General features: G+C 46.0%; 2 protein-coding genes across 3 annotated transcripts in view; one reads left to right on the top strand and one right to left on the bottom strand.

Annotated features, from left to right (window-relative positions):
- Positions 1–7989, bottom strand: aldh4a1 (aldehyde dehydrogenase 4 family, member A1). 2 transcript variants are annotated; one of them, XM_014974592.2, is made up of 15 exons: positions 7737–7989; positions 5199–5292; positions 5029–5121; positions 4903–4950; positions 3678–3833; positions 3453–3602; positions 3299–3373; positions 2925–3112; positions 2775–2848; positions 2163–2359; positions 2032–2079; positions 1804–1956; positions 1372–1493; positions 791–909; positions 1–684 (listed from the first exon to the last, which is right to left on the bottom strand). In XM_014974592.2, exons 1-15 carry the CDS (start codon positions 7775–7777, stop codon positions 572–574), a joined length of 1671 nt encoding a protein of 556 aa, XP_014830078.1. In that variant the 5' UTR covers positions 7778–7989; the 3' UTR covers positions 1–571. The 2 variants fall into 2 exon arrangements, with proteins under 2 accessions (XP_014830078.1, XP_014830079.1); XM_014974593.2 differs by lacking the exon at positions 7737–7989 and adding an exon at positions 6296–6449.
- Positions 7990–9266: 1277 nt separating this feature from the next.
- rnf123 (ring finger protein 123) overlaps positions 9267–27099 on the top strand; it is a 48111-nt gene continuing 30278 nt past the window's right edge. The window contains exons 1-20 of the mRNA XM_088005883.1: positions 9267–9576; positions 11067–11167; positions 12405–12489; positions 14715–14794; positions 15695–15792; positions 15866–15920; positions 16000–16085; positions 16158–16244; positions 19176–19243; positions 19373–19498; positions 21237–21351; positions 22185–22289; positions 22378–22503; positions 23735–23827; positions 23904–23972; positions 24059–24181; positions 24374–24473; positions 24545–24606; positions 25491–25562; positions 25856–25976. Coding sequence (XP_087862009.1) covers positions 11086–11167; positions 12405–12489; positions 14715–14794; positions 15695–15792; positions 15866–15920; positions 16000–16085; positions 16158–16244; positions 19176–19243; positions 19373–19498; positions 21237–21351; positions 22185–22289; positions 22378–22503; positions 23735–23827; positions 23904–23972; positions 24059–24181; positions 24374–24473; positions 24545–24606; positions 25491–25562; positions 25856–25976 — 1753 coding nt within the window. The 5' untranslated portion in view covers positions 9267–9576; positions 11067–11085. The remainder of the gene's footprint in view (positions 9577–11066; positions 11168–12404; positions 12490–14714; positions 14795–15694; positions 15793–15865; positions 15921–15999; positions 16086–16157; positions 16245–19175; positions 19244–19372; positions 19499–21236; positions 21352–22184; positions 22290–22377; positions 22504–23734; positions 23828–23903; positions 23973–24058; positions 24182–24373; positions 24474–24544; positions 24607–25490; positions 25563–25855; positions 25977–27099) is intronic.

Raw genomic sequence — 27099 nt, 5'->3', positions numbered from 1 at the left:
TGATTGTTAGAAATGATTTATTGTCAAACATCTAAATATCCAGAGACACTGAGACAGACATGGTCATGAGTTAACATCCAGATCTGGGAGGAAATGTCTCCATGCGCGCGCGCACACACACACACACACACACACACACACACACACACACACACTCTCACTCATCATCTGTTTAGCAGGACCTGACACATTTAACTACCTTCAGCTCCTAATCACTATGGCCTCCAGGAGGATCAGTACCTGCTCTGATGGACCTCTGCTCCTGATTTCATCTTATTAGTTTCAAACAGAATCGAGTCCATTGGCGGTTCTGATCCAGTTTCTGATGGATCACATGAAGCTTCCAGCTGGGATTCTGAGACAAGCGGTTTGTGGACATCTGAGTGAGATGCAGAGACACACCGTCCCTTCATCTGATGGACAGACCTGTCCAGCTTCAGAGGGACAGACAGAGGAGGACAGCAAGGAAGAGGAGGACAGATGAAGGACGGATGGAGAGTCTGAGAGATGGAGGACTGATGAGTGGACCAGTGGATGGACTGGGGCGAGGGGACATATGGACAACTGTCCCTCAGCCCATGTATGGGTACTTCCACTCTGTGAGGGGAACATGAGTCTGCTTCACCACCCGGGGAGACGTCCATCTCAGGACGTAGTGAGGACCGCCGGGCTTATCGTTGGTACCTGGTGGAACAGGTAGACATCCGTCAGTGATCATCCAACCAACCGTCTGACTAACCAAACATCCAGCCATCCATCCGTCCATGTTGGATGAACCCTCCCCACCCACCTGAAGCTCTGGCTCCTCCAAACGGCTGCTGGGCCACAATGGATCCGGTAGATTTATCGTTGACATAATAATTCCCAGCAGCGTTCCTCAGGACTCTGGCGGCCTCATCGATCACCTTCCTGCAGGACCAACAGGTCTGACTCAGTCTGGGTCAGAACCAGGACTGAACCCACCATGCACAACAGAACCTGCAACACGATCCTGGTTCTGCTACCAAGAGCTAATCAGCTCCAGCTCTTTACTGGTCCGGTTGTAGGAACTCGGTGGACCAACTAAACCAGTTTGAAACCAGAACCTGGACTGAACTCAGGGTTCTGATCCGTTTGTAGAACTCTAAAGTTCTGATCCTAAGAGACCCACTGATTGTGCTCTCCGGTGAGAAACAGGAGAAGACCTCATGAACCAGAACCAGAACTGGACACAGACGGGTGGTCCAGAGCATGAGAACTCCTTAAACCTGCTGGTTTGTTCCAGGAAGCTTAGGAGAACCAGAACCAGAACCAAAGGAGATCCACACAACTTTCAGCCTGTTTCCGTGGATGACGGACAACAACACGCATGTGCAGGAGAAACTATCTTACTGGTCGTGGGCGAACACAGATCCGGTCAGAGCGTATGGCGATGTGTTATCAACCAGCCGCAGAACCTCAGCGTAGTTCTTCTCTGGATAGACGTATACGGTCAGAACCGGCCCAAAGATCTCCTGGAAACACCACAAACACAAGGTCATGACCTCCAGCAGGCCATGTGACCCATGTGTCATCAGATCTCTTTGAAGCTTCACAGGTAAGTCTCTGCACTCACCTAAATATTTTGTTAGCATGCCAGCCTGCTAATAAATACTTAGCTAGCAAACTAACTCATCTATATTTAGCTACTATGCTAAATATTTAGTTCTGAGCTAAAATTTGTTTGAATATTTAATCTGGAAATTAAATGTTTAACTTGGAATGAAATATTTAATTAAAATATTTTATTTGGGGTTAAATATTTAGTTAGCTAAATATTCTGACCTCATTCATGATTGGGTCCTGAGGGTCTTTGGTCACAATGATCGTCGGCTCCACAAAGTAGCCTTTGCTGTCGTCACATTTTCCTCCGGCGATGATGCTGAGGTTCGAGGAGGACTTGGCGTGGTCCAACCACCTCTTGATCCTAGCGAAGGACTGGAGGGGGCGGAGCCACAGGGACAGATTAGCCACAGAGCTAATGTGGAGTTTTAACGAGTTAACGAGGTTTACCTTATCGTCTATGACGGCAGAGAAGAAAGTGCTGAAGTCCTCAACAGGCTGAGGGTCAGAAACATCCAGTTAGTCCTCACTCTGGGTCTGACCACACACCCTGAACCTTGCAGGGGTCAGAGGTCACTCACGTCTCCCACTCGGATGTCCTTGTGGATGTCCAGCAACTGCTCTCTGATCTGCGGCCAGCTGCTGTCGGGAACGTACATCCTGGAGCAGGCTGAGCATTTCTGGCCGCCATACTCGAAGGCCGAGCGGATCGTCCCCAACACCACGCTCCGAACGTCCGCAGATGAGTGCACGAAGTGGAAGTTCTTCCCGCCGCATTCTGCCGACACAGAGTGGGTCAGAACCATTAATGAAGATTGTTATTAAACTAAAGTACCGTATTTTGTCCTAATTAACCGCCAAACAATGACTTGCTCACAGTAGTAACGACATTGCAGACAGAAAACTAAAGCCATTTATAAATATATTTGCAAGCTGTCATGTAAACTAAAAACATGAAGTAATACAGCAGCTTAATGAAAGCCAGGTATAAAATAAATTAAAGTTTACCGTAATCTGCCATGAAATAAAACACATGAAAAAAAATTCCACAGGTAGGACGTATTTATAATAAATCTGCTGAGTAAGCAGTATGTGACGTAGCATCGACGTGGGCATTACCACAAGGTAGGACGGATTTACGGGTAGCACAAATCTTCAGAACACCGGGACCTGAAGAATCGGTCACCACTCACCTCCGGCCAGGCGCGGAAACGTCCGGTAGATGTCTATGTTCTGGGCCACCTGCTTCCACAGACGCTTGAAAGTCCTGCAAGTGGCAAAACAGATGTGGTTGCCATGGTAACACCAACGGAACCAGAGGCGGTTGGGTCGGGCGTCCTTACGGCACGCTGCCGGTGAAGTTGATCCCTGCCAGGTGCGGGGAGGAAGTGACGGCATCGCCGAACACGGGGCCGTCAGCCGGCAGGAACTGGATGATGTTGGGGGGCAGGCCGCACTCACGCAGGACTCGGTAGACCGCATAGCTGGCCGAGACCGCCGTGTCACTGGGCTTCCACAGAACCACGTTACCCTGGGGCGCACAGGGTCAGAGGTCAGTTCTCTACAAGTCAGGGCACAAGTCCAACTCCAGTCTCAAGTTTTTAGAGTGCAAGTCCAAGTCAAATCTCGTCATTAGGGCACAAAGTCAAGTGTCAAGTCTTTGAGGTTCTGAGAAAGGTCGGACCTGCAGAACTCGGGTCGGACCTGCAGAACTCACCATGAGTGCAGGTGTTCCTGCCAGGTTTCCCCCGATGGCGGTGAAGTTAAACGGCGCCACTGCTGCTACGAAGCCCTGAAACACAGGCAGGTCCAGAACAGGTCAGAAAACCCAGAACCAAACGGACCCAGTAACCATGGTGACGGCTCCCCACCTCCAGCCCCCTGTACAGCGCAGTGTTGGTGCTCTCCTTGGTGCTGATTGGCTGCTGAGCCTCCAGCTCCACGGCGTGCTTGGCATTGAACCGGAAGAAGTCGATGAGTTCTGCAGCAGCGTCGATCTCCGCCTGGACCACTGTTTTACCCTGAACACCAGACAGAGGGAGGTCATGGGTCACCCAAACTCCAGGCGGTTCACCTGACCTCCAAGGGTCACCTACCTGTCCGATCATGGTCTTGGCCAGGATCTCAGCCCTCTTGGGCCCGCTGATGACGTCGGCAGCCTTGAACAGGATCTGGGCCCGGTCTCGGACGGGTTTCAGGTCCCACTCCCTCCGGGCTGCCAGTGACGCCTGGATGGCCTTATCGATCAGCTCCTGGAGGAGATCCAAGATGGAGTGAGGCAGCGATTCCACAACAGGTAGTGATGCTCAACTACGATTTATCGCTCACATCCGATCTTTTCTGCGTGCTCATTCATGCTACTTATTAAATCAGACTTTTGTGGTAACGGGTTTCTGACTCCAAAGCGACCCGCAGATGAAGAATGTCCCCTAGCAATGCTTTGTTTACGGCAGTAAAGATGGCCGCCGCAGCGCTCCGTTTACGGCAGTAAAGATGGCCGATACAGCGCTCCGTTTACGGCAGTAAAGATGGCCGCCGCAGCGCTCCGTTTACGGCAGTAAAGATGGCCGCCGCCATTGCTGAATGAATTTTAAAGCTGTTGGGATCTGACATCATGGTCACCACATGAAAGAGAATCAACCAAAATGTTGGCCGATGTTTAAGTCCAGATTTACCGCCTTCTTCTTCTTTTGCTGCAGAATGATGACGCATGTCTCACATCAAGGACATAAAAGTCAGATAAAATTCAACATGACCATTCAGACTGCAGAGACTTTTAAAAGTATCAGATTTACTTCCAAATATGGAGCAGATTGGATTATTTTTTGGGGGTGAAATGATCAGAATTGGGCCGTTCAGACTGCTGTGGAAAAGTCAGATATCGATTGAAGAAAAAAAAGAAAGAAAAGAAATCGGATATCAATCTCATTTTCCTGCTGTGTCAACGCTGCCTTAGATCGGGTCTAGGCAGAAAACCCAAAACCTAAATTTAGATTTTTGGCTCAGGCCATAAATCTAAACTCTAATTCAAATGTTTGCCTTGGTGGCGTCATGGAGAGCTTTGACTGGATTTAAAGAGACAGAACCGGAGTGTCACAACGGCATGTTTTACCTGGAAGTTATGCCGATAAACAATGATGGTTCCATATGATGGTAATGGAATAATAATGCAAGAAGATCAATAAACTTTACACTCTATTGAACATTAAACACTGGAACTGGAAGACATTTTAAATATTCCCAATAACACAACAAATAAAATTTATTATAAAGTCTTTGTAAACTGTCCGGGTGAACCGGTTCTGGTTCTGGGCAACATACCTTGTCAGCGTAGCAGAACTTTGCCACCTTGTGAGAGTGGTTGAAAGGCTGGAAACAGAAACGCAGAGAGGTCAGAGGTCAGGAGGACCATCTCCAGAACATTAAGTGGTTCCGTGTCTGACTCACAGACAGCTGGTACCGGACGTCTTTGGTCCAAACCAGTTCATCTCCTACCACACAGGGAACCTCCTCCGTCTGCCCCTTTAGGCCGTCCAGCGCCTGCAGACACAACGCAGGGTTAAAACACCCAGCAGCAACCCAAACGGATCAGAACCGGGCCTGGAGAACCACCACACCTTCTGCAGCTCGGCCCGTTCTGGACTCCCCGCCTCGAAGCCCAGGATGGGTTCATTCTTCACTTCCACGGCCAAACCCGGGAACGTTCGGAACCTGGAAGCAGAGAGCTGTTCGTGTCTCTGGTTCTAGACCAGAGACACGTAAACGGGTCGGGTCGTTGGTTCTTGATAGGTATTTTTCTCGAACCTCATAAAAGAACCACAGACAACGTATCTGAATTTTATGGCCAAGATTCAGCAAACTGCTCCTCCGAGCCGTTCACAGAGCGTTCTGCCCTCCCTCTGCTAGAGCCTTTTATTTGGAAAACAAAAGTCAGAAAAGATGAACAATAAACAGATGGCAGCTCCATCTGGAGGGAACCATCAGTTGTCAGATTCTACAAGCAGTCAAAAGGTTTTAGCTCCGTTCGTCATTACTGATTAACATTAGACTGAATATGAATAAAATAACACAAAAAATCTAAGTTCTGACCCGCTGGGTCGCAGCAGAACTAGAAACCCAGAAGACATGACTTCTTCTGACCCAGTAGATGTGAAGCTTAAACCTGGATCGGATCAGAACCAACCGGATTGGACCAGATCTCTGCAGAATTCTTAATAAATAAACGGACTCGGCTCCTCTTCGGTCCCATTTCTGGTTCTGGACCGCTTCTTAAATGTTCTCCGGTTCTGATACAGGAACAGGACCAGAACAGAACCGGGCCTTATTCCAAATACCAGCTTAAACTGATCATCATGTGGCTGCAGGTCCCACCTGGTTCTGTCTGGAACACATTCAGAACCAGAACCACAGGTCCAGTTGAGTATACAACTCGGTTCTACAGAACTTTAAATATTTCATGCGGTTCTACTCTGGGCCAGTTTATTTCTATTAGACCTTTCAGAACCAGAACTTTGTTTTCAGACACCAGATTTGGGTCAGAACCTTCAGATTTTTAAATTAGAACCGGTTCTGGTTCTGTTCCAGCGTCCTGTCCAGAACCCAGAGAGCCAAGCCTTTGATTAATTTTAGCTTCTTGTAATAAAACCCGGACTGGACTCGGTTCTGTCCTACAGGTTCTGCTCTGACTAAACCAGGTCACATTTTTCAAACTCACCCTGTTGTTCCGCTCATTTTCCTTATCGGTACTTTGGACCGGGTTGGATCGGGTCAGAGCGGCTCAGCTGGACGGCTTCCTGCGCTAGGCTGCAATTAACAGCAGCAACCTGAACCCTGACTCGACAAAGAGGAGGGACCAGAACCAGAACCAGGTGGGTTTTTCCCACCAGAACTGGGCGGCCTTCACCCTGCGCCGCTGCTGCAGCTGGAACAACAAACAGCGGCCCTGAGGCCCCGGGGGGCCTGATAGCTTCAGACTCTGACCATCTGCAGCTTTCCTCTGCGTGGAGGTAATCGATTTTCCAGATCAATAATTCTAGAAGCAGTTCTGGTGTTTCAGTAGACCAGAACCTGCAGAACCAGTCTGAGTCGGAGTCTGAAATACTTATTTGATGATATTTAGAAAAAAAATCTCCATCTGTTTAAACTCCAGCTGGTTTTAATCATTAGACATGTTGACAGTTCAAAGGTCAAGCCTCTTCTAGTGCTGAGTCTAGTTGACATTAGTTACACATTCAGTACTCAAATATATGAACAGAAAACAGAATTAGCCAGAAATTCCCCCCAAATAGTCACCAGGGGGCAGCAGAGGAGAGCTCAGCTGTGACGGTTTTGAGGAAAACTACAGTCCCGATACTACAAAGATGGCCGAAACATGAGCAGCTGACCGAGCAGCAGGCTTCTTTTGGGTTTTTCATTATAGCTTAGTTTTATTTCATTGTCACAGTTTGTTTGTCTAAATCAGTTTTTATTAGTTATTAGTTAAATGTTTAGTCTGCTTAAGCGGAGGGCCTCCTGGAGGCCATAGTTTGCCGACAACTGCTTGTGGGTGCAAAAAGAAAAAAAAATCTTTCACATTAGTTTGAAAGGCTAAAAAATAGTCAAACACGAAAACAAAGGATATTACGAATATAATTTCAGTGTGTTCTACTTAATGTTAATTTCATTTCATTGTTTATTTCTGTTTATATTTTTATTTTTAACGAGGCTGCTATTTCTATTGTGACCACTAGATGGCAGGAACAGTTACAAACTACTAATTTAATTCCTGCTGTTTGTTGACCTGCGCTGAGTTTCTACTCTCCAGAGATTAAAGAAGTAAATCGGATGTTTTTATGGTAGTTTCAAGTTATTTCCAGGAAACAATCAACAACACGTGTTTCCTGCTGAGTGTCTGCTTAGTTGCAGTGGAGCAGCTGTCCTGCAGAGGAGATCAGAACCAACCTGGACCTTCCTCCTCAGGCTGCAGGAGATCAGGTGTCATTAGGTAACACGCAGGGCGGTAACACACCTGAAGCTCAACAGCACCGCGTGATCAGGCGCCTGTTGTCCCCACAAAGTTACTGAAAGTGTCAGTGGGTCAGATGATCATCTGAACACCTTCTGGAAGTCTCCGGAGTCTCGTGTCCGCTCGTGTGAAGTTCAGCGCCGGGACTTACCCCCTCCAGGACCGGCCCAGGAGCACCCGGACACGGAGCATCTTCCGTCTAGACCCAGCGGCGCTCAGAGAGAAGAGAAGCGGCTGAATGGTCCCGTTCCAGCCCCGAAAACCTGATCAGTAACCGATCCGGAATGATCAGGTAGATAACAGGAGGGTAACTGGAGGCAGCTACCTGCTGCCAGGGGGGCAGGCTGTGACCAGGTCTTCCAGTCCGCCTCAGAATCAGCCCATCTCATCCAGGAATTGTAAACTACTGTAAATAGGTGTTTTTACATAAATACTCCTCAACGTGAGGAAGTGTTTCACCTTAAAACTATTTAAAAAATAATTCTGGTCAATTTCTAATATCCCTCAGATAAGTGGAACCTTCCAGAGGCGGGTATCTTTCTGACCAATCACAGAGCAGCACTATTTTATTAGCCAATCAAAGGCCATTACTGAAACACAAAGCTGCGTAACTTTTGTCAGAGTGGTTCTGTTCCATTCACACACCGGCGAAGCTGCTGGCGCACCGGAAAGGCGGAGTTTGGACCCAAACACAAAGGACTGTTTATTAAAAAGAAGCATTGCAATATGTCACTGAATATGTTGAATCTAATCAGACTGTGTGTTAACCTCCAGAGGATCTATGGAAGTTAATATTTAATTTCCTAACAATCATAAAGGAGTGATCTGCCTTGAAAAATCGAAATATTACAATATTAATATTAAACGTAACACAGATGAGTAAGTAGTGATATAAAGATGAACGCTGATTACACCAGCAGGTGATCTCTGGTGGGATTCATTTTTCATTCATCAACTGTTACTTGTCTGTTAAACTTACTCTCGTCATCTCGTCTCCTCAGATCCTCTTCCTCGGTCCATCTCACTGTTCCCCCTGCTCGTCTTGTCACTATGGGAAGGAGAGCATTTAGCCGCTCTGCTCCCAAACTCTGGAACTCACTCCCACCTGATCTACGTAACATTGAGTCTTTGCAATATTTTAAGTCCAAACTAAAAACCCATTTGTTTGAACTCGCATACAGCTTCTCATTCCTCCCTCTCTCGGCTTCACTTCGAACCGGCCCACACACCGGCTGACTGGTAAGAAGTAGATCCAGTGAATTTAGGTTTCCTTGAACATAAAGGTAATATTTTGAAAGACAATTTACGAAATGAATGAATGAACATCAATTTAAGCTATTCAACTTCCAGCAACCACAGGAAATTATTTAACTTAGAAAAATCTTCATAAAACACTTTAATGTGAATCAGAGGAACTTACATAATTAAGTCCAACCTCAACATGTTCACCTTTAATCCTCCTCTGATGGACCCCCCTTCCATGCTATAATTAGCTTGTATATTCTGGGATGTACTCCAGTACAGGGGGTTTGATGTCGATGCGTGAGAGTACCCGCATCAACAGTGTTTTTTCTTTCAGCCTGCAGTGTCATAAAGTGACCAGGAGAGGGAGACAGATATCAGTGTGCCCATAGTGTGCCTCCTTTGAGTTTATTTTCCGCTGGATAAACATCTTCTAAGGCCTTCATTCTTCCTTGAATAATGTCTTGGATGGTTACTTTTGATTTTATTCTAATAAAAATATGTTAAAGTAGTAACTAAAATTAAAAACTGAGAAGCCCTGTCGTCTTCCTGTTCTCACGTTGTTTCCAGGAACGGGATTTGTATTCTCTATTTTGGACCTAGCAGCACTCCGTACACAGACAGGGGTCAACAAACTGGGGATTGTTGTGAAAATCAGCGGCTCGCCGATCTTTCATCAGCCGGTGTGAAGCTCACACCAGCGGGCCGCCGCTGGAAGGGAGTCCCGGTCAAGCGGTGAGACGCTGGGGGTAAGGTTAACAATAGCTAGTTAGCTTTAGCTGTTAGCTTGCTTCTAGCTTCGATGACTGACAGGGAACCGAACCGAACCGAGCCAAGGGAGGCACTAACACCTGCTGTCATCCCTCGCAGAACCAGAACCGAACCGGACAGCTGATATTAGACTAAGCTCTGCGGTGAGCTAACAGAGCTAACAGCAGTTTATAGGGCTGCAGCTAAAGCTAACAGCAGCGTTAGAGATCTTGGAGGATCCAGGAGATTTTGAAGAATAAATGTTGACTAGTAACTTAATTAATGGATAATAAATGTTGGTTACTAACCTGATTAATGTGACATTTAGCTTCTTTCTGCAAAACTGTTCAACATCAAACAGTAACAGAAAATATTCTACTGAAAGTGAGACCGAAGGAAATGTTCCGAGTTATGCCCTTAATATTTAGTTAATGGTAAAATAATAATTAAAATACTATTTGATTGGTGTAAATTTGCTAAGATCCAGGTTATTCAACCCTTGTGGGTTCTGTCAGCAACGGACCTCATTAAAGCAGTGGCTCCACTGTATAATGCTAAGCTGAATATTCTTAGGGTAAAAAAATTGAAGTATTTGTTTTTCAATTTGCCTAAATCCTCATGTTTTGTTTGGTGCACGAGTACTTGGTGCAGTACTCCAATTGGTTGTTATTTATTCAAACAAAATGCAATGTTTGCAAAGAATCTCCTGATTGGATGAAAAAGAGCCGTCTGTGATTGGCTGGTGGTGTAGCTCATTTAGCCACATTAGCAGACAGATACAGAGCCAAGCACATACAAAATGTTATTTTTTTTTGTTCACACTGAAGAAAATAACCATTCTAGCTAGCACTCTGCTAACTCCCTCATCTAGTCCACCGAGGTTCTGGCAAGGTGAGTTCAGCAGGTGAACATTGTCTTTGCTACCGTTTGGATTTCAGGAAAGAATTTTATTCACTTTTTTAATCCTTTATCCATGTTTAGTCACTTTATTTGATGAAGCTGTTGGTGTGTAGACAGGAAATCATTAGATCAGGGGTGTCAAACTCCAGTCCTGAAGGGCCGCTGTCCTGCAGTGTTTAGATGTGCCACAGGTAAAAAACAGTGGAATGAAATGGCTTAATTACCTCCTCCCTGTGTAGATCGGTTCTCCTGAGCCCTGCTAATGACCTAATTATTCTTTTCAGGTGTGGTGCAGCAGAGGCACATCTAAAAGTTGCAGGACAGCGGCCCTTGAGGACTGGAGTTTGACACCCCTGCGTTAGATCCATTGACCAAAAAAATGACCTCAGACTCATGAGATGTCGCAATTGCTCTTTCAATCGTTTAACCAAATATACTCTTCAATTCATCTTTAATATCTCTACTACTGGTGTATAAAACCTTATTTAAAATAAAGAAAATCATCTTTGGATGGTGGGAGAAGTAAGCCTGGCAGCTGCCAGGCTTATGATGCGGTGGGGGAAACCCTGAAACTCTGTTCTGTCAGCAGCATGCGGCGGTGAATCAGGATGAGCACAAAGGGAGGAGTCACAGCTCTGCCACGCAGGAACTACAGACTGGCCTCAGACATGGACAAACCCAGATCCACAGGTAGGACACCTGAGGTCAGCCACAGGTCACAGGAAGTACTTCCTGTCAGGGATCCCATGAGCTCTGGATGCAACATGCCTGACAACCGGCTATAAATGATTATATATGGATTCAGATCCTCCATGGCTGGCCTTGCATTTGGGGACAATTAATGAAACGTTAAAAGTTTTAACAATATATTTGTGATATATTGGTAATGTATTGGGGATATGTTGGGAGATATATTGGTGTTACATGGGTAATAATGAAATTTTGGTAATATTTTGGCTATATATTGCCAAAATATTGTTGATATATTTCTAATTTATTGACAATATTAGATATATTGGTTGTAAATTGGTAATATATTTATATATTGGTGATGTATTGATGGCATAATAATGATATATAGGTGGTATATTGGTGATGTGTTGGCAATTATTGGCCACATATTGGTAATATATTGAGATATTAGTTTTCTATTTATATAATTCAAAAATACTTTAGCAAGTAATTTATTTACTAATGACAATATATTAGTGACATACTGGTGGTGTATTTTCAATATATTGGTGATGTATTGGTGATATATTGGTGATGTATAGAAGATACAGTACAGACCAAAAGTTTGGACACCTTTTCATTCAAAGAGTTTTCTTCATTTTCATGACTATGAAAATTGTAGATTCACACTGAAGGCATCAAAACTATGAATTAACACATGTGGAATTATATACTTAACAAAAATGTGTGAAACAACTGAAAATACGCCTTATATTCTAGGTTCTTCAAAGGAGCCAGTGTTTCTCCACCCTGGTCCTCAGCCCCCCTGCTCTGCATGTTTTAGATGAGCCTCTGTTCCAGAACAGCTGATTCAAATGAATGCATGACCATCAGGAGCTGCAGATCCTGTTAATCACCCAGAGATACGATTCAGGTGTAGCAGAAGGGAAACACCTAAACCATGCAGGACAGGGGGCCTGAAGACCAGGTGGAGGAACACTGGTCTAACTCTAAGCAGGAAGACAATTAGACTGATTGTTGGTTTCCTGTCGGCTCCCGCCTCACTTCCTGCTCATGGTGCATCCTCAGCCTCTCCAAACTGAATAATTCCTGGAGCAGAGGAAGCAGTAGGTTCCTGCAGGGTTCTGTTGGGTGGTTCTGGCCAGTCCCAGTCATACAGTCTCCATGTGGAGCTGGTTTAGACCCAGATGAAGGTTCTGGTCCTCAGCAGAACCTGGTCTTCTTCGTCCCACAGGTATTGTGAACGAGAAGCTGCTGAGTGACTACCTGCACCACGTGTTTCCCTCCACCAAGCTGGGACCGACCGTCGCCTCGCTCAGGTACCAGACCCACTGCCAGTCCCGGTTCTACAGCCCAGACTGGCCCGGTTCTGACTCTGACACACTAACTGCATCTCAGTCAGTGGAAGGCCATATCAGGCCGTGTGTGTGTGTGTGTGTGTGTGTGTGTGTGTGTGTGTGTGTGTGTGTGTGTGTGTGTGCGCGTTTGTAATACCTTGTGGGGACGATTTTCCTGACATATACTACGTTGTGGGGACCAATTGCCCCTCGTGGGGACCGGAGCCTGGTCCCCACGAGGGGAAACCCTGTTTTTGGGTCAGGGGTCAGAGTTAGGACTAAGGTATGAATTGAGTTTTGGTTGGTTAGGGTTAGGAAAAGGGTAAAGGTCAGGTTTAGGCTGTAGAAATGAATGGAAGTCAATGGAAAGTCCCCACAAAGATAGCAAAACAAACGTGTGTGCGTGTGTGTGTGTGGTCCTGGAAGCCACCAGCTTCATGTTTCAGGCCCGGTTCTAATGATAGACCGGTTCTGTCAGCTGTTTTGACACAAACTTTTCTTCTTTTGATGTTTCCATTTTTTAGACTTAATCCCTTCTGACTTTATTTATCCATCTTTTTCTATTTTACACATATTTCTCATGTTTATTTCACCTTTTGATGTTTGAATTAAATGAATAAATAGTGATAATAATTAGAGATGTGCCGATCAGGTTTTTTCCTGCCGATACCGATCACCCATGAGGGCCGATCACCAATACCGATCACATAATTATTATTATTTTTTAATCATAGCCACTACCGGTTACATTATGTGGAAAAAGGAACCATGAATTCACCTTAATTTAGACAAAAACTTGTTTTTAATAACTTTTTCCAAGAAAAAAACAAAACAGGCATTGTGCAAATTGTACTGCTATAGTAATACCATCTTTAACAGACTGATAACATATGAAGGCTCTGAAGAGGCTAAATAATGCAAAGAGCCAAAATAAAACCTCTCAACATTGCCAAAAACTCAAGTATAAAACTTAACATTCAAAGGCAAAAACAGGTTCCATTACAATAAACAATCCAGAGTTACTGATTGAAAACTTCCTGTTAGCATGGCGGCTAGCTGGTTACTGCTAGCTCTGATTGGCTGTTTCTGACTGAGCGGAGTAATTATGCAGGACAGGGAGGAGATTCAGAGATTATCTGTCTCATGTTAGGACAGCAAAGTTTTAATACGTGTGTAAAATGTATTTTTTAAGTTAGATGCTGCAGCTTTAAGCAGGTTCGGTGTGAGAGTCACCACCAGGTGGAGCAGAAGCGAAGCTCCGTCTGTCAGATATTACTACCTGTAGCCTGTCAGATATTACTACCTGTAGCGTAGCAGCGGTTCAACAGGAGAGCAGAACCAGAGTCTGACATCGCAGCTCGAAGACTTAAATAATTTTCCAGGTTATTTGTTTAGCTTTCTGACCGTCATGCTAATCCGGGTGAGTGTTTGTAGCTGTGCGCTGCTTTACCTGCTGTCTGATCCTCCGTATGTCTGATTTACTGCAGTGAGCCTCGATGTAGCCAAACTCCGTCATTGTTTTTATGTCATATTAGCTTCGCTGTGTTGATGCATTTTGACCTGCTTCAATTTTCCGCCGCAACACGCAAACTTCCCCTTTCACTCAGTGCGTTATAGTTCCACATCGCTTAGGATTTGTTGCTGCGTTTGTGCAGAGTGAAGGAAAGAGGAGACCAGCTGCACAGGCAGGCTGGAAATGAGATGATCGGTATCGGCAACAAGAGCCAATGATCGCTGATCACCGATCATGCACTTTTTCACGGAAATCGGCCCGATTATGATCGGTGACCGATCGATCGGCACACCTCTAATAATATCCCAGTTAAACTCATGGTGTCTTTATGGAAGAAAGTCTTAAGATTTCATTTTTTAGACATGAAGATGGAAGCAAAACTTTGACATGTCCATCATATTTGAAGAGAAATAATAATAATAATAATAAAACTGAATAAAGTTTGGACTGGACTTAATAAAATCCCAAAAGAACCGGGCTTCTGCGCTGATCCTGACCCTGAATTTTCCACCTTTAACATTATTGTTCCATAAAGACAGTATTGACTGAATGATTGATGAAGAATCCGATCAGTGTGTGATGTCCAGAACACAGCCTGAAGGTTTCCTAGGTAACCGGAGCTCCAGCTGGTTCTGGTTCTGGTTCTGGCCCCTCAGAGGATTCAAACCTTCAGCCTTTCTGTGTCGGTCTGCAGGAAGCCTCTTGGTTTCCAGGACCTGAGCTCACACCTGGAGAAGCTTCTGTCTGAAGGAGAAACACCTGAAGAGCTCAGAGGTAAAGTCCTGCTGCATCGCCTTACACTGTAAAAACACAAAACCTGACCAGGTATGTTTTCTCTAGTTTTGTCTTGTTTCAAGTCGGCTTCAGCTTCTGTCCGATGTCGTACAGAAACTTTGAATCTTCCATTTTACTTTTATTACTTTTCTAAAATCATTACATCCATTTAGCATAAATGCTGCTTCAAACCTTCTCATTTCAGTTGGCAGTGAATTCTGTGGTGGAAAATGTTATCAGTAATATATTATGACTTTATTAATCTGATGTTCAGTAAACTACCAGATAAAAAAATTGACCCTCTTTTGATACTAAAATACGTAACATTTTTATATGAACTCCAAGTTTTATTTAACCTCAGCGTTCTCTGCAGCCGGGCTGCTGGACGCTTCCTTTGGTCTTTTTCTTGTCAGAAGCTTTTCCATGTTGTGTTAGCTGCTATGCTAGCTCGCTATGCTAGCTGTCTACACTAGCTCACTATGCTAGCTCGCTATGCTAGCTCTCTACACTAGCTTGCTATGCTAGCTCTCTACGCTAGCTTGAGGAGCAAAGCAGCTTGATCAGTTTGACTGGCAGCCAGAAAGATGCTAAATTTCCCTCTGAGGAAAATAAAGGCTACTTGTATCTTCTGTCTCCATCTTCAGGAATTTATTTTAACTTGTATTTTATAATGGAGATTGAAACACAGATGATATTTATATTAAAACAATTACATTTATTGGATTCCATTTTTTTTTCTTAATTGTTCCTCCAACTTTCTGAGGCCCCCTAGCGCCCCCTGGCAGCTCCCTCTCTGAGGAACGCTGTCTTCAGATATTTGCAGTAGAAACTAAACAAGTCGTTGGTCAGGTTTAGTTTTTGCAGTGCAGACCTGCAGCCTGACCATGTCCCTGTCCCCAGATCCGTCTGCAGAGGGCCGTCTGGGTCCTCAACCTGTGGTTCTGGACCACACCAGCGGCTTTGAGGGCCTCTTGTTCGTGGACGACGACCTGCTTGGGGTGAGCCGAGTCCGTTTGGGTCAGAACTTCCGGACTGTAGCAGAACGTCTCACATGGTGTTTGCTTCCTGCAGGTAATTGGCCACAGCAACTTCAGTTCCATCAGAGCCACCACCTGCGTTTTTAAAGGTAAAACACACCAGTTCTGCTGGGTTCTGACCGGACCGGGCCCAACAGAACATCTGAACGGTGGGTTCTGTTCCCGCAGGGAAATGGGCCTACGAGGTTCTGATCTCCTCTCAGGGTCTGATGCAGATCGGCTGGTGCACTCTGAGCTGTCGCTTCAACCAGGAGGTGAGGAAGAGGAAGAGTCGGCGGGCCGGGTCGGCAGGCCGGGTCGGTTCTGACACAGTTCTCTGTTCTCAGGAAGGGGTCGGGGACACGCCGGACTCGTACGCCTATGATGGAAACCGGGTCAGAAAGTGGAACGTAACAACCACCAACTACGGAAAGGTGACACAGGAAACGGGTCGGAGCGGGTCAGAACCTGAGGGTCTGGGTCAGAACCTCAGGTCAGAACCTCGGGGTTTAGGTCAGAACCTCAGGTCAGAACCTGAGGGTCTGGGTCAGAACCAAAGGATTTGGGTCAGAACCTCGGGGTCTGGGTCAGAACCTCGGGGTCTGGGTCAGAACATCGTGGTTTGGGTCAGAACCAAAGGATTTGGGTCAGAACCTCAGGTCAGAACCTCGGGGTTTGGGTCAGAACCTCGGGGTTTGGGTCAGAACCTCGGGGTCTGGGTCAGAACCTCGTGGTTTGGGTCAGAACCTCGTGGTTTGGGTCAGAACCTCAGGTCAGAACCTCGGGGTCTGGGTCAGAACCTTGGGGTTTGGGTCAGAACCTCGGGGTCTGGGTCAGAACCTCGGAGTTTGGGTGAGAACCTTGGGGTCTGGGTCAGAACCAAAGGATTTGGGTCAGAACCTCAGGTCAGAACCAAAGGATCTGGGTCAGAACCTCGGGGTCTGGGTCAGAACCAAAGGATTTGGGTCAGAACCTCAGGTCAGAACCAAAGGATCTGGGTCAGAACCTCGGGGTCTCTTGTTTCCAGAGGTACCACTGTTTTCCCAAACATGACAGTCTAAATGTTTTAGTTGAATTTTAAAAAAGCATCTTATTATATTGTTACATTTTTGTGTCAGCAGTATTAAATACAGACTGAATAAATATAAAACTGTGGTTGAACTTGGACATATTTATAAAATATGGAAGCTCTTGCGTCGCTGATTAGACAATAATATGTAAAGAGTGAAATGTTCATCATTACCGTCTCTGGATGAAGTTGAAGCTTCGCTCCATAACGAGCATCAACAGGCCTCAGAATCAACCTTGTTTATTGGCTTCATGGATTTTTCTGCGTCAATCCTCCGTTTTTCTGTCAACAAATCCTCGCCTTAAGAAAATCTACGGAGAGAAAATAGTCTCAAAATACCTGTGTGCGTAATACTGGATTTGTAATCCGTGTAAACATTTTTGTGTATAACTTTGGATACTTGTATCTGTGAAACATGATTTGTAAACTATAAAACAAAAATTTGTGCGTAACTCCGGGTACTTGTAAATATATGGTCATATCCACATATTTACATGTTTTAATTGTATACACATGGTTTTTAAACCATGTAATCTCAGCTGTGTATGGAGAAATTAAAAAGTACAAAACAAAAGTACACACACAATTTAATTTTCAACAAACATTAAATTTATACACACACATTTGTTTTAACTTCTCAAACTGTGCTGAAGTGTGACACTAAAGACACATATCTACCAACAGCTAAAGTACATTAGCTCCTGCTAGCAGAAGAATATGAGGACAGAGTATCAAACTACTGAAATTATTTATAATTACTCGATGTCTCATTATAACCGGAGAGCAAAGCCTGCAGGTTTCACTTCTACTCACTTCTGAGGACAGACCACCGGGACGCTCCGTCTTGTTAGACAGCCTGTTTTTCCAGCCAGCGAACCATTCCGCCACCTAGTGGTCGTTTTTAAACTGTATTCTCAGCTGTACCGCTCAAAAATGCACAATATTGTCTACAAGGAATTTTTAGTATTATAAAGAAGTACTGAAATATTCCGTTTTCCGACTTAATAACGTCTTTGCCACTTCGGCACAAGCACAGTGAGAAACGTTCAGAGGATGAAAACACTGGACTCCGAACAAAAATCAGATGACCCAGCTTTCCACCAGCATTTAAACGCACCATTTACGCACAAATTTGAGGCGTGAAATGAGTCTCAAAAATCTTCGTGCATCGTAACAGGTGGTCTGTGTGTAAATGCAGTTCTGTCTGTATCTGGCGACTCGTGTTACTTATTTAACATTTGTAGACGCAGGAGAAGGTTTGTCAGCTTGAACTTAAAAAATCTGTGTAGAAATTTTACGTTGGTATAAATTGCAAATTGTGTGCGTGTGCTTTTATTTTGTATTCGTAGTTTCTTAATATTTGTGTATGCATTTGACCACATATTTACAAGTACCCAGAGTTACGCACAAATTTTTGTTTTACTGTTTACAAATCATGTTTCACATTTACAAATATCCAAAGTTATACACAAAAATGTTTACACGGATTACAAATCCAGTATTACGCACACATGTATTTTGAGACCATTTTCTCTCCATGAATATCAGTGACTTTTGGTTGAATGAGCGATATTAAGGTGAAACTTAAGGAGTTTAAGTGTTTATATTCTTAAACAAAAACGCACAAAGTGCGTTTTTCATCCCACCCTGGACCGTTTCTCTTTCCCGTTGTAGTACGTTCCTGCCGCCATCTTTGTTTCTGTTCTAGCTCACGTAAGGAAGACCAGCGGCGCCCTCTGCTGGACGGCGGCTTAACTACACTAAAAACAGGTCTAAGCCAGTGGTGTCCAAACTTTTTGCCATTAAATTAAAACTGAAAAGATTTATTTTTGTGGACATTTGTTGTTTTTACCCCTGCAATAGAAATAGATGTTATTTTAAAAAGCAAAGTAGTCTGATTGTTGTAAAAATAGGATTTAGCACAGTTACTGTATTAAATGACTAGTGCGGTAAATATTTTCCAAAATGTTTTGGGGGTGGGGTTGTCTTTGCTGCTAGATTTACCAAAATGTAATAAATAAAAACATAAAAAGTGTTAATAAAAGAAAGATACCTGGTCTTTGACCTAAAATTCAGTAAAAATCTGAAATTAATTGTAAATTTGTTCCATTCTTGAATTGTAGACCAAACAAAATCATCCAGAGGGCTGGATGATTTTAATAAAATAAAATAAACCATTAATCAAAAATTAATTGTAACTTAATTGTTTGCATTTCTCGTCAGACCCAGATGTTGTGGGTCAGAACTTTGTGTTTTGGGTCAGTCCCAGATCCAGATGTTCTGTTTTCCTCTGCAGTCGTGGGCAGCTGGAGACATCGTCAGCTGTCTGATCGACCTGGATGAAGGAACCATCACCTTCTGCCTGTGAGTCAGCACATGCTAACAGTTTCCATCTGTTTCCAATATTTATGCTAAGCTGAGCTAGCCTGAGTTGTGCTGCCTGAGCTTTTCAACCAGAACCAGAACCATCGTCTTCTCTCCCTGTGTCTCCAGGAACGGCCAGTCTCTGGGGACGGCCTTCAGCAGCATCAAGACGGGTCCCGGTGTGGCGTACTTCCCCGCCATCAGCCTCTCCTTCAAAGAGTCGGTGGCGTTCAACTTCGGCAGCCGGCCGCTCAGATATCCTTCCCGCCGGTTCCGCGCTGCCTCCCTGCTCCAGAGGCTGCGGAGCCTCCCCGCACAGATCTGCTGCGTTAATTTAGAGGAAATCCAACCCTATCTATAATATATTGATGTAATTAGAGGAACAAATAGCTTTGCTTTCCTCACTACAGCGACAAAATAAGAACCATTTTCACTTCCAAAACTAAATAAATAGATGAGTTCAGCAACAAATATATTTTATTTGCAAAGTGCTGCTCTACTCACTCAGCCTTGAAGTGAAGCAGAAACTAACCCCCAGTGTTGTTTACAGATGTCACTTGTGCGTCAGATATGTGGATGTACCAGAAACAAGCGAGTGCAAAGGTTCCACTCGGAACTTTTGCTTCTGACCGATTTTATTGGATGCTGGAAAACATTATTGTTGTGTCCGTCCATCCATCCATCCATCCATCCATCCATCCATCCATCCATCCATCCATCCATCCATCCATCCATCCATCCATCCATCCATCCATCCATCCATCCATCCATCCATCCATCCATCCATTCATTCATTCATTCATTCATTTTCTAACACCCTTCTCCCTTGTGGGGTCGGCAGGGGTGCTGGTGCCTCTCCAGCGAATGTTTTGGGCGAGAGGTGGGGTCACCTGGACAGGTCGCCAATCCATCGCAGGTTGTTTAAGTTGTGCTAAAAGGAGTTAGCCTATCAGCAAAGCTATTCAAGCTTAAAATAGCATCTCAGTGCAGCTAGCCCTAGACCAGTGGTTCTTAACCTGGGTTTGATCGAACCCCAGGGGTTTGATGAGTCGGTCTCAGGGGTTCGCCGGAGCCTCTGCCGCGGAGGTAAAGACACCTGTGTAAAGTTGTGATGACGCCCCGCTTTGCCATCACTTGCTGCAGAGGATCACGTTACATTGCTGAGCCAATCAGAGCTGCTGCAGAGGATCACGTTACATTGCTGAGCCAATCAGAGCTGCGGGAAGGAGTTCCACTCTCAGCCTGGATTTGAACTTGTGTCTTTAATTACTTCAGTAAAGTTCACCGTTTTTATCAAATTCTATAGTCTAAATCTGCTCCTTCGTCGCATCTTTTTGGGGTTGGTACTGCCTCTAGTGGCGTGGGGGAGGTAATACAACTCATATAATTACATTACTAAACCAGAATACCGCAAATTATTTTCTGTGTGTGTGTGTGTGTCGGGGGGGGTTCGGTGAATGCGCATATGAAACTGGGGGGTTCGGTACCTCAAAAAAGGTTAAGAACCACTGCGCTAATGTTAGCTTCCACAGTCCATATTTCCAAAGGATTAAAAAAAAAAAACTGATGGTTGAAGAACAGATTAAAAACAGTACATTTCTTTTTTTTTTTTTTATATTAATTACAAACTTTGTGATTAACTCTATTAAGCTTTTTAATGGAGTGCCACCACCATTAATTACATACATTTTTCATTTAGTGAGTCCTGATTGATCACCTTTCATAAAGTGAGACCAAAGTTCCTCCCAGGAGCTTTTAAACAATCAGCAGAACCTCAGACTAAAAGGTTTGAGAAACTGATGAACTGCATGAAAACAACACGAACAGATTTTAATCCCAAGATAAAAGATGAAATTATATTTGTCTGCTGGTCTGATTGGGTGTGTGCCTGGGGCTGGTTCTGTTCTGGATTTTTTGACCCGCTGCAGGACCAGAACCAGAGGCTCTGATCAGTGAATCAGGTGTTTTTGTCCTTAACTGGAGAGGGCGCCACGTACCCGGCTGAGGGCTACCTGCCGCTGCAGGACCCCCCCACCGCAGACCTGCTGAAGGCCCACAGGCTGCTGGGATACATCAAGAATGTCCTGTCCACCTCCATCGACACTCAGGTGACCAGGCCGCACTCTGGTTCTGATCCGCAGCCATCCAATGCTGCTACACCTGCTCTCACTGAACGGTCAGGAAGCCAGTTTGGATCAACTAGAGTTCAGGATGCGTCTCCGAAAAATAAATCCAGTTTGTCCATCAATCCAGGTTTTGGTTGGAAAATCTTGGATATTTTCCACCAATGCTTTCCTTGTGATTCCATCGTGCAGAGTGATGTCAGCAGGGCGGCCATCTTGTTTGATAAGCGTGTTTTACAGCTTCTGTTTATTTGAACTTTGAATTCAGGTCAACATTACGACAGAATATCAGAGTTTTTCAGAATAAAGTGGTTGAGAACAAAGTGATGATAAACTGTTAATATTACCAGAATCCAGTTTTTATATTTGCAGAATGAAGTAATAATTTTATTAGAACTCCTCTATGAAAAGCAACAAAAACTTAAATGGGAAATGTTGAGAATTTTATGAAGTTATATGTTGGGATTGGTTTTAAATTTGAACATCAAATTATTTTCAGCAGCAGGACTTTACAAACCACACAGACTGAGCTGCTCATGTTGAATCTCAATAACTAGAAGTTTTATTCATTAAAACAACTTTATTCTTGTAATTTTAAGATGGTTTTCTGGTAAAATTGTGTCTTTATTCTGCTAATATTACTATATTCTCATAATTGAACAGAGAAGGGATGTGAATTAAGTCAAATTTTGAAAATATTTAATTTGTAATAATTTTTTTAGAAAAGAAAGCAAGACAAATAACTAAAAATTGAGTGTGGTATGAAAACTTTTTTATCCGTTTTTCCCGCCCTTCGTCTCGACGGTTTCTGTGTGCAGGAAGAGAAGCTGCTGGAGAAAGACTCCGCCGCCTGGAGGCTCCAGGGAGAACCCACCGTTCTCATCACTCTGGCTCACATCTTCAACCTCTTCGCTCCGCTCATGGTGAGACGAGCCGCTGCAGCCTTCACCAAAGCGGCTGCTTCCTGCCAGCAGGAGGCGCCGCTGTTACAGCGTGTGTGTCTGTTTGCAGTGTAAGGTCTACCTGGTGGAGGATGTGCTGATGAACTTCCTGCTGGGAATCCTGGAAGGAGGCGGTTCTGTGGATGAACATCCGCTCATCCAGCAGCTGCTGGACCTCTTCTGGCTGCTGATGGAGGTAAACATGGAGCTGCAGCCTCCGACCCAATTGGGCCACCAGGTGGAGCTGGTTCCCCAGAGGAGATCAGGAGGCTTTAGAAAACATAAACAAGGTTTGGGTTGAGGGGACTAGGAGCGCCCTCTGGAGGCTGAAAATGTTGTGAAAATGTTGTAGAATCAATGTTTACGTTTTCCATGTTGCAGCAGAGATTTATTTAGATTTTTCATCATCACCAGTGGGCCCCAGTTTGACTGAGGGTTTCACCAGTGGGTCCAGTGGGACTGAGGGTCTCACCAGTGGGTCCAGTGGGACTGAGGGTTTCACCAGTGGGTCCCAGTGGGACTGAGGGTTTCACCAGTGGGTCCCAGTTTGACTGAGGGTTTCACCAGTGGGTCCCAGTTTGACTGAGGGTTTCACCAGTGGGTCCCAGTGGGACTGAGGGTTTCACCAGTGGGTCCCAGTTTGACTGAGGGTTTCAGCAGTGGGCCCCAGTGGGACTGAAGGTTTCACCAGTGGGTCCCAGTTTGACTGAGTGTTTCACCAGTGGGCCCCAGTGGGACTGAGGGTTTCACCAGTGGGTCCCAGTTTGACTGAGGGTTTCACCAGTGGGTCCCAGTTTGACTGAGGGTTTCACCAGTGGGTCCCAGTGGGACTGAGGGTCTCACCAGTGGGTCCCAGTTTGACTGAGGGTTTCACCAGTGGGTCCCAGTGGGACTGAGGGTCTCACCAGTGGGTCCCAGTTTGACTGAGGGTTTCACCAGTGGGTCCCAGTTTGACTGAGGGTTTCACCAGTGGGTCCCAGTTTGACTGAGGGTTTCACCAGTGGGCCCCAGTGGGACTGAGGGTTTCACCAGTGGGTCCCAGTGGGACTGAGGGTCTCACCAGTGGGTCCCAGTGGGACTGAGGGTTTCACCAGTGGGTCCCAGTTTGACTGAGGGTTTCACCAGTGGGCCCCAGTGGGACTGAGGGTTTCACCAGTGGGTCCCAGTGGGAATGAGGGTCTCACCAGTGGGTCCCAGTGGGACTGAGGGTCTCACCAGTGGGTCCCAGTTGGAATCACCAGCTGGTTCCAGTGCAAACTTTGATCAGCTGTAATGATTAATGGTTTCTCATCAGATGTTCCGACTGGTCTTGTTGGTCGGGTCAACAGCATCAGTCGTCTTTACGTCTAGCCGGGGGAACCAGGCCTTGACCCCAGTGAGACCCGGTTCTGGCAGGTCAAAGTTCATGGTGTTCCCTCTTCCTGCAGGACCACGAGGTGAACGAGTGCCTGAAGCAGCTCATGATGTCCCTGCTGAGGGCGTACCGCTTCTCTCCCATCATCCCAGACCTGGGCTTCCAGGTACCACCCGCTGCCTGCCTTCTCCACTGGGTGGCGCTCTGCACTACAGCTGATCAGACGTTGGTTTCTGTTCCAGATCCACTATCTGCGTCTGACCACCGCCATCCTGCGCCACGAGAAGTCCAGGAAGTACCTGCTCAACAACGTCCTATATCCTTCTGAGACTCCCGGTTCTGTTTTCAAGCTCAGTTCAGAACCAGCAGGCGATTGGGTCAACTTTCCTTAACGAAGGTTACGTTCGATGTTCTGCGTTCAGTGGTCTTCTTCTACATCAAGACTCCTCTGAGAGTCAAGGAGGCGGGACTGGAGGAGCTGATCCCGACCACCTGGTGGCCCACACACTTTGACAAGGAGGTAAACAGAACCGGTTCCTCCTTTCAGAACGCCTGTTGATCCAGAACTAGAGTCTGTCAGAACAGAAGGGTCAGGTGTCGATGAGGTGCAGTTCCTACTTCATCCTGCGGGGGCAGAGCAGGATCTGAGCCCCCTCAGTTATCTGTGTGCTCCTTTCTTTCTAAGCTGGACCTTCTGGTTCTGGTTCTGCAGGGAAAAGATGAGCGAGAACCCAAAGACGAGAGTTCAGATGAGCGTCTGAGGCGCCGAGCGTACGAGAGAGGCTGCCAGCGGCTGAAGAAGAGGATTGAAGGTGTGGCGGATGAGTGATTCAGGAATATGCTGCTTCTGCAGGTCACTGACCTCTCCTCTGTTCTTCTTCAGTGGTGGAGGACCTACAGGTCCAGATCCTCAGGCTGCTGCTCAACAACAAGGACAAAAATACGGTAGGTCAGATTTTTTAATTCAAATACATCGTTTCCGTGGCAACAATGGAGAGTTGCTTCTGAAGTTAGTTTTTTGATTTAGTTTGCCTTGTTTAGCTTCCTGCCAGTATCCCATTAGATTGATTTTAAAGAAAACATTGGAGGTTTGGAGCTGAGGCCGTTTGAGGTTCAAGTGAATTGAGGTTGAAGTGGGTTGAGGTTCAAGCATGTTGAGATCGAGGCATGTTGAGGTTCAGGCATGTTGAGGTTCAGGCATGTTGAGGTCGAGGCATGTTAAGGTATATGCATGTTGAGGTACAGGCATGTTGAGGTTCATGCATTGTGAGGTTGAGGCATGTTGAGGTTGATAGATGTTGAGGTACATGTATGTTGAGGTTCAGGCATGTTGAGATCGAGGCATGTTGAGGTTCAGGCATGTTGAGGTTGAGGCATGTTGAGGTACATGTATGTTGAGGTACATGTATGTTGAGGTACATGTATGTTGAGGTTCAGGCATGTTGAGATCGAGGCATGTTGAGGTTCAGGCATGTTGAGGTTGAGGCATGTTGAGGTACATGCATGTTGAGGTACATGCATGTTGAGGTACATGTATGTTGAGGTTCAGGCATGTTGAGATCGAGGCATGTTGAGGTACAGGCATGTTGAGGTTGAGGCATGTTGAGATCGAGGCATGTTGAGGTTCAGGCATTGTGAGGTTGAGGCATGTTGAGGTTGATACATGTTGAGGTACATGTATGTTGAGGTACATGTATGTTGAGGTTGAGGCATGTTGAGGTACATGTATGTTGAGGTACAGGCATGTTGAGGTACATGCATCTTGAGGTACAGGCATGTTGAGGTTGAGGCAGCTCTCTGACAGAAATGTCTCCGTCCATTTCTTTCAGGGAGAAGCTTCTCGTTACATTTTCCTTAACAAGTTCAGAAAGTTCCTGCAGGAGAACGCCAGCAACCGAGGGGTAAGGTCATCACTGCGGCTTCACTCAGTCCAGCTTTTATCGTTCCTCTAACTGGATCAGTGTCCAAGTGGCTCAGTGGCGCCCCCTGCTGAATCATCTGGAGACAAACTCCAAGTTTCTGCTTCTGTTTGAGATTTTAGAGCTCCAGATGCATTTAATGAGGACAACCACCACAATGAAGACAACTCCTCTGCATGTTGGCCTTCACGTTCTCTCTCTCTCTGTGTGTGTGTGTGTGTGTGTGTGTGTGTGTGTGTGTGTGTGTGTGTGTGTGTGTGTGTGTGTGTGAGCAGCATCCCACAGCTCTGTGTCCTCCTGAATACATGGTGTGTTTCCTGCACCGCCTCATCACCGCCGTGCGGAGCAGCTGGGACGAAGGCAGCAGGAAGAGTCCCAGCAGCCTCAGCAGCGAAGGTACGACATATCATCATCATCATCACTGAGTGATGAAGGTGACTTCAGGAGCAGCAGAGCGTCTGCTGCTTCACCAAAACCAACTCCGACAACAGCTAGAACAGCTGGACGTAGTCAGAACTGCTGACAAGCTTCCTGTCCCTCCCTCGTTGTCTCCTAACGAGCTTCCTGTCCCTCCCTCGTTGTCTCCTAACGAGCTTCCTGTCCCTCCCTCGTTGTCTCCTAACGAGCTGCCTGTCCCTCCCTCGTTGTCTCCTAACGAGCTTCCTGTCCCTCCCTCGTTGTCTCCTAACGAGCTTCCTGTCCCTCCCTCGTTGTCTCCTAACGAGCTTCCTGTCCCTCCCTCGTTGTCTCCTAACGAGCTGCCTGTCCCTCCCTCGTTGTCTCCTAACGAGCTTCCTGTCCCTCCCTCGTTGTCTCCTAACGAGCTGCCTGTCCCTCCCTCGTTGTCTCCTAACGAGCTTCCTGTCCCTCCCTCGTTGTCTCCTAACGAGCTTCCTGTCCCTCCCTCGTTGTCTCCTAACGAGCTTCCTGTCCCTCCCTCGTTGTCTCCTAACGAGCTTCCTGTCCCTCCCTCGTTGTCTCCTAACGAGCTTCCTGTCCCTCCCTCGTTGTCTCCTAACGAGCTTCCTGTCCCTCCCTCGTTGTCTCCTAACGAGCTTCCTGTCCCTCCCTCGTTGTCTCCTAACGAGCTGCCTGTCCCTCCCTCGTTGTCTCCTAACGAGCTTCCTGTCCCTCCCTCGTTGTCTCCTAACGAGCTTCCTGTCCCTCCCTCGTTGTCTCCTAACGAGCTTCCTGTCCCTCCCTCGTTGTCTCCTAACGAGCTTCCTGTCCCTCCCTCGTTGTCTCCTAACGAGCTGCCTGTCCCTCCCTCGTTGTCTCCTAACGAGCTGCCTGTCCCTCCCTCGTTGTCTCCTAACGAGCTGCCTGTCCCTCCCTCGTTGTCTCCTAACGAGCTTCCTGTCCCTCCCTCGTTGTCTCCTAACGAGCTTCCTGTCCCTCCCTCGTTGTCTCCTAACGAGCTTCCTGTCCCTCCCTCGTTGTCTCCTAACGAGCTTCCTGTCCCTCCCTCGTTGTCTCCTAACGAGCTTCCTGTCCCTCCCTCGTTGTCTCCTAACGAGCT

Source organism: Poecilia mexicana, unplaced genomic scaffold (assembly GCF_051168715.1).
Source record: "Poecilia mexicana isolate PSO_F unplaced genomic scaffold, ASM5116871v1 scaffold_5, whole genome shotgun sequence".
NCBI classification, from domain to species: Eukaryota; Metazoa; Chordata; class Actinopteri; order Cyprinodontiformes; family Poeciliidae; genus Poecilia; species Poecilia mexicana.
The sequence above is the reverse complement of the archived record's forward strand: the minus strand, read 5'-3'. Positions and strand labels throughout refer to the sequence as shown.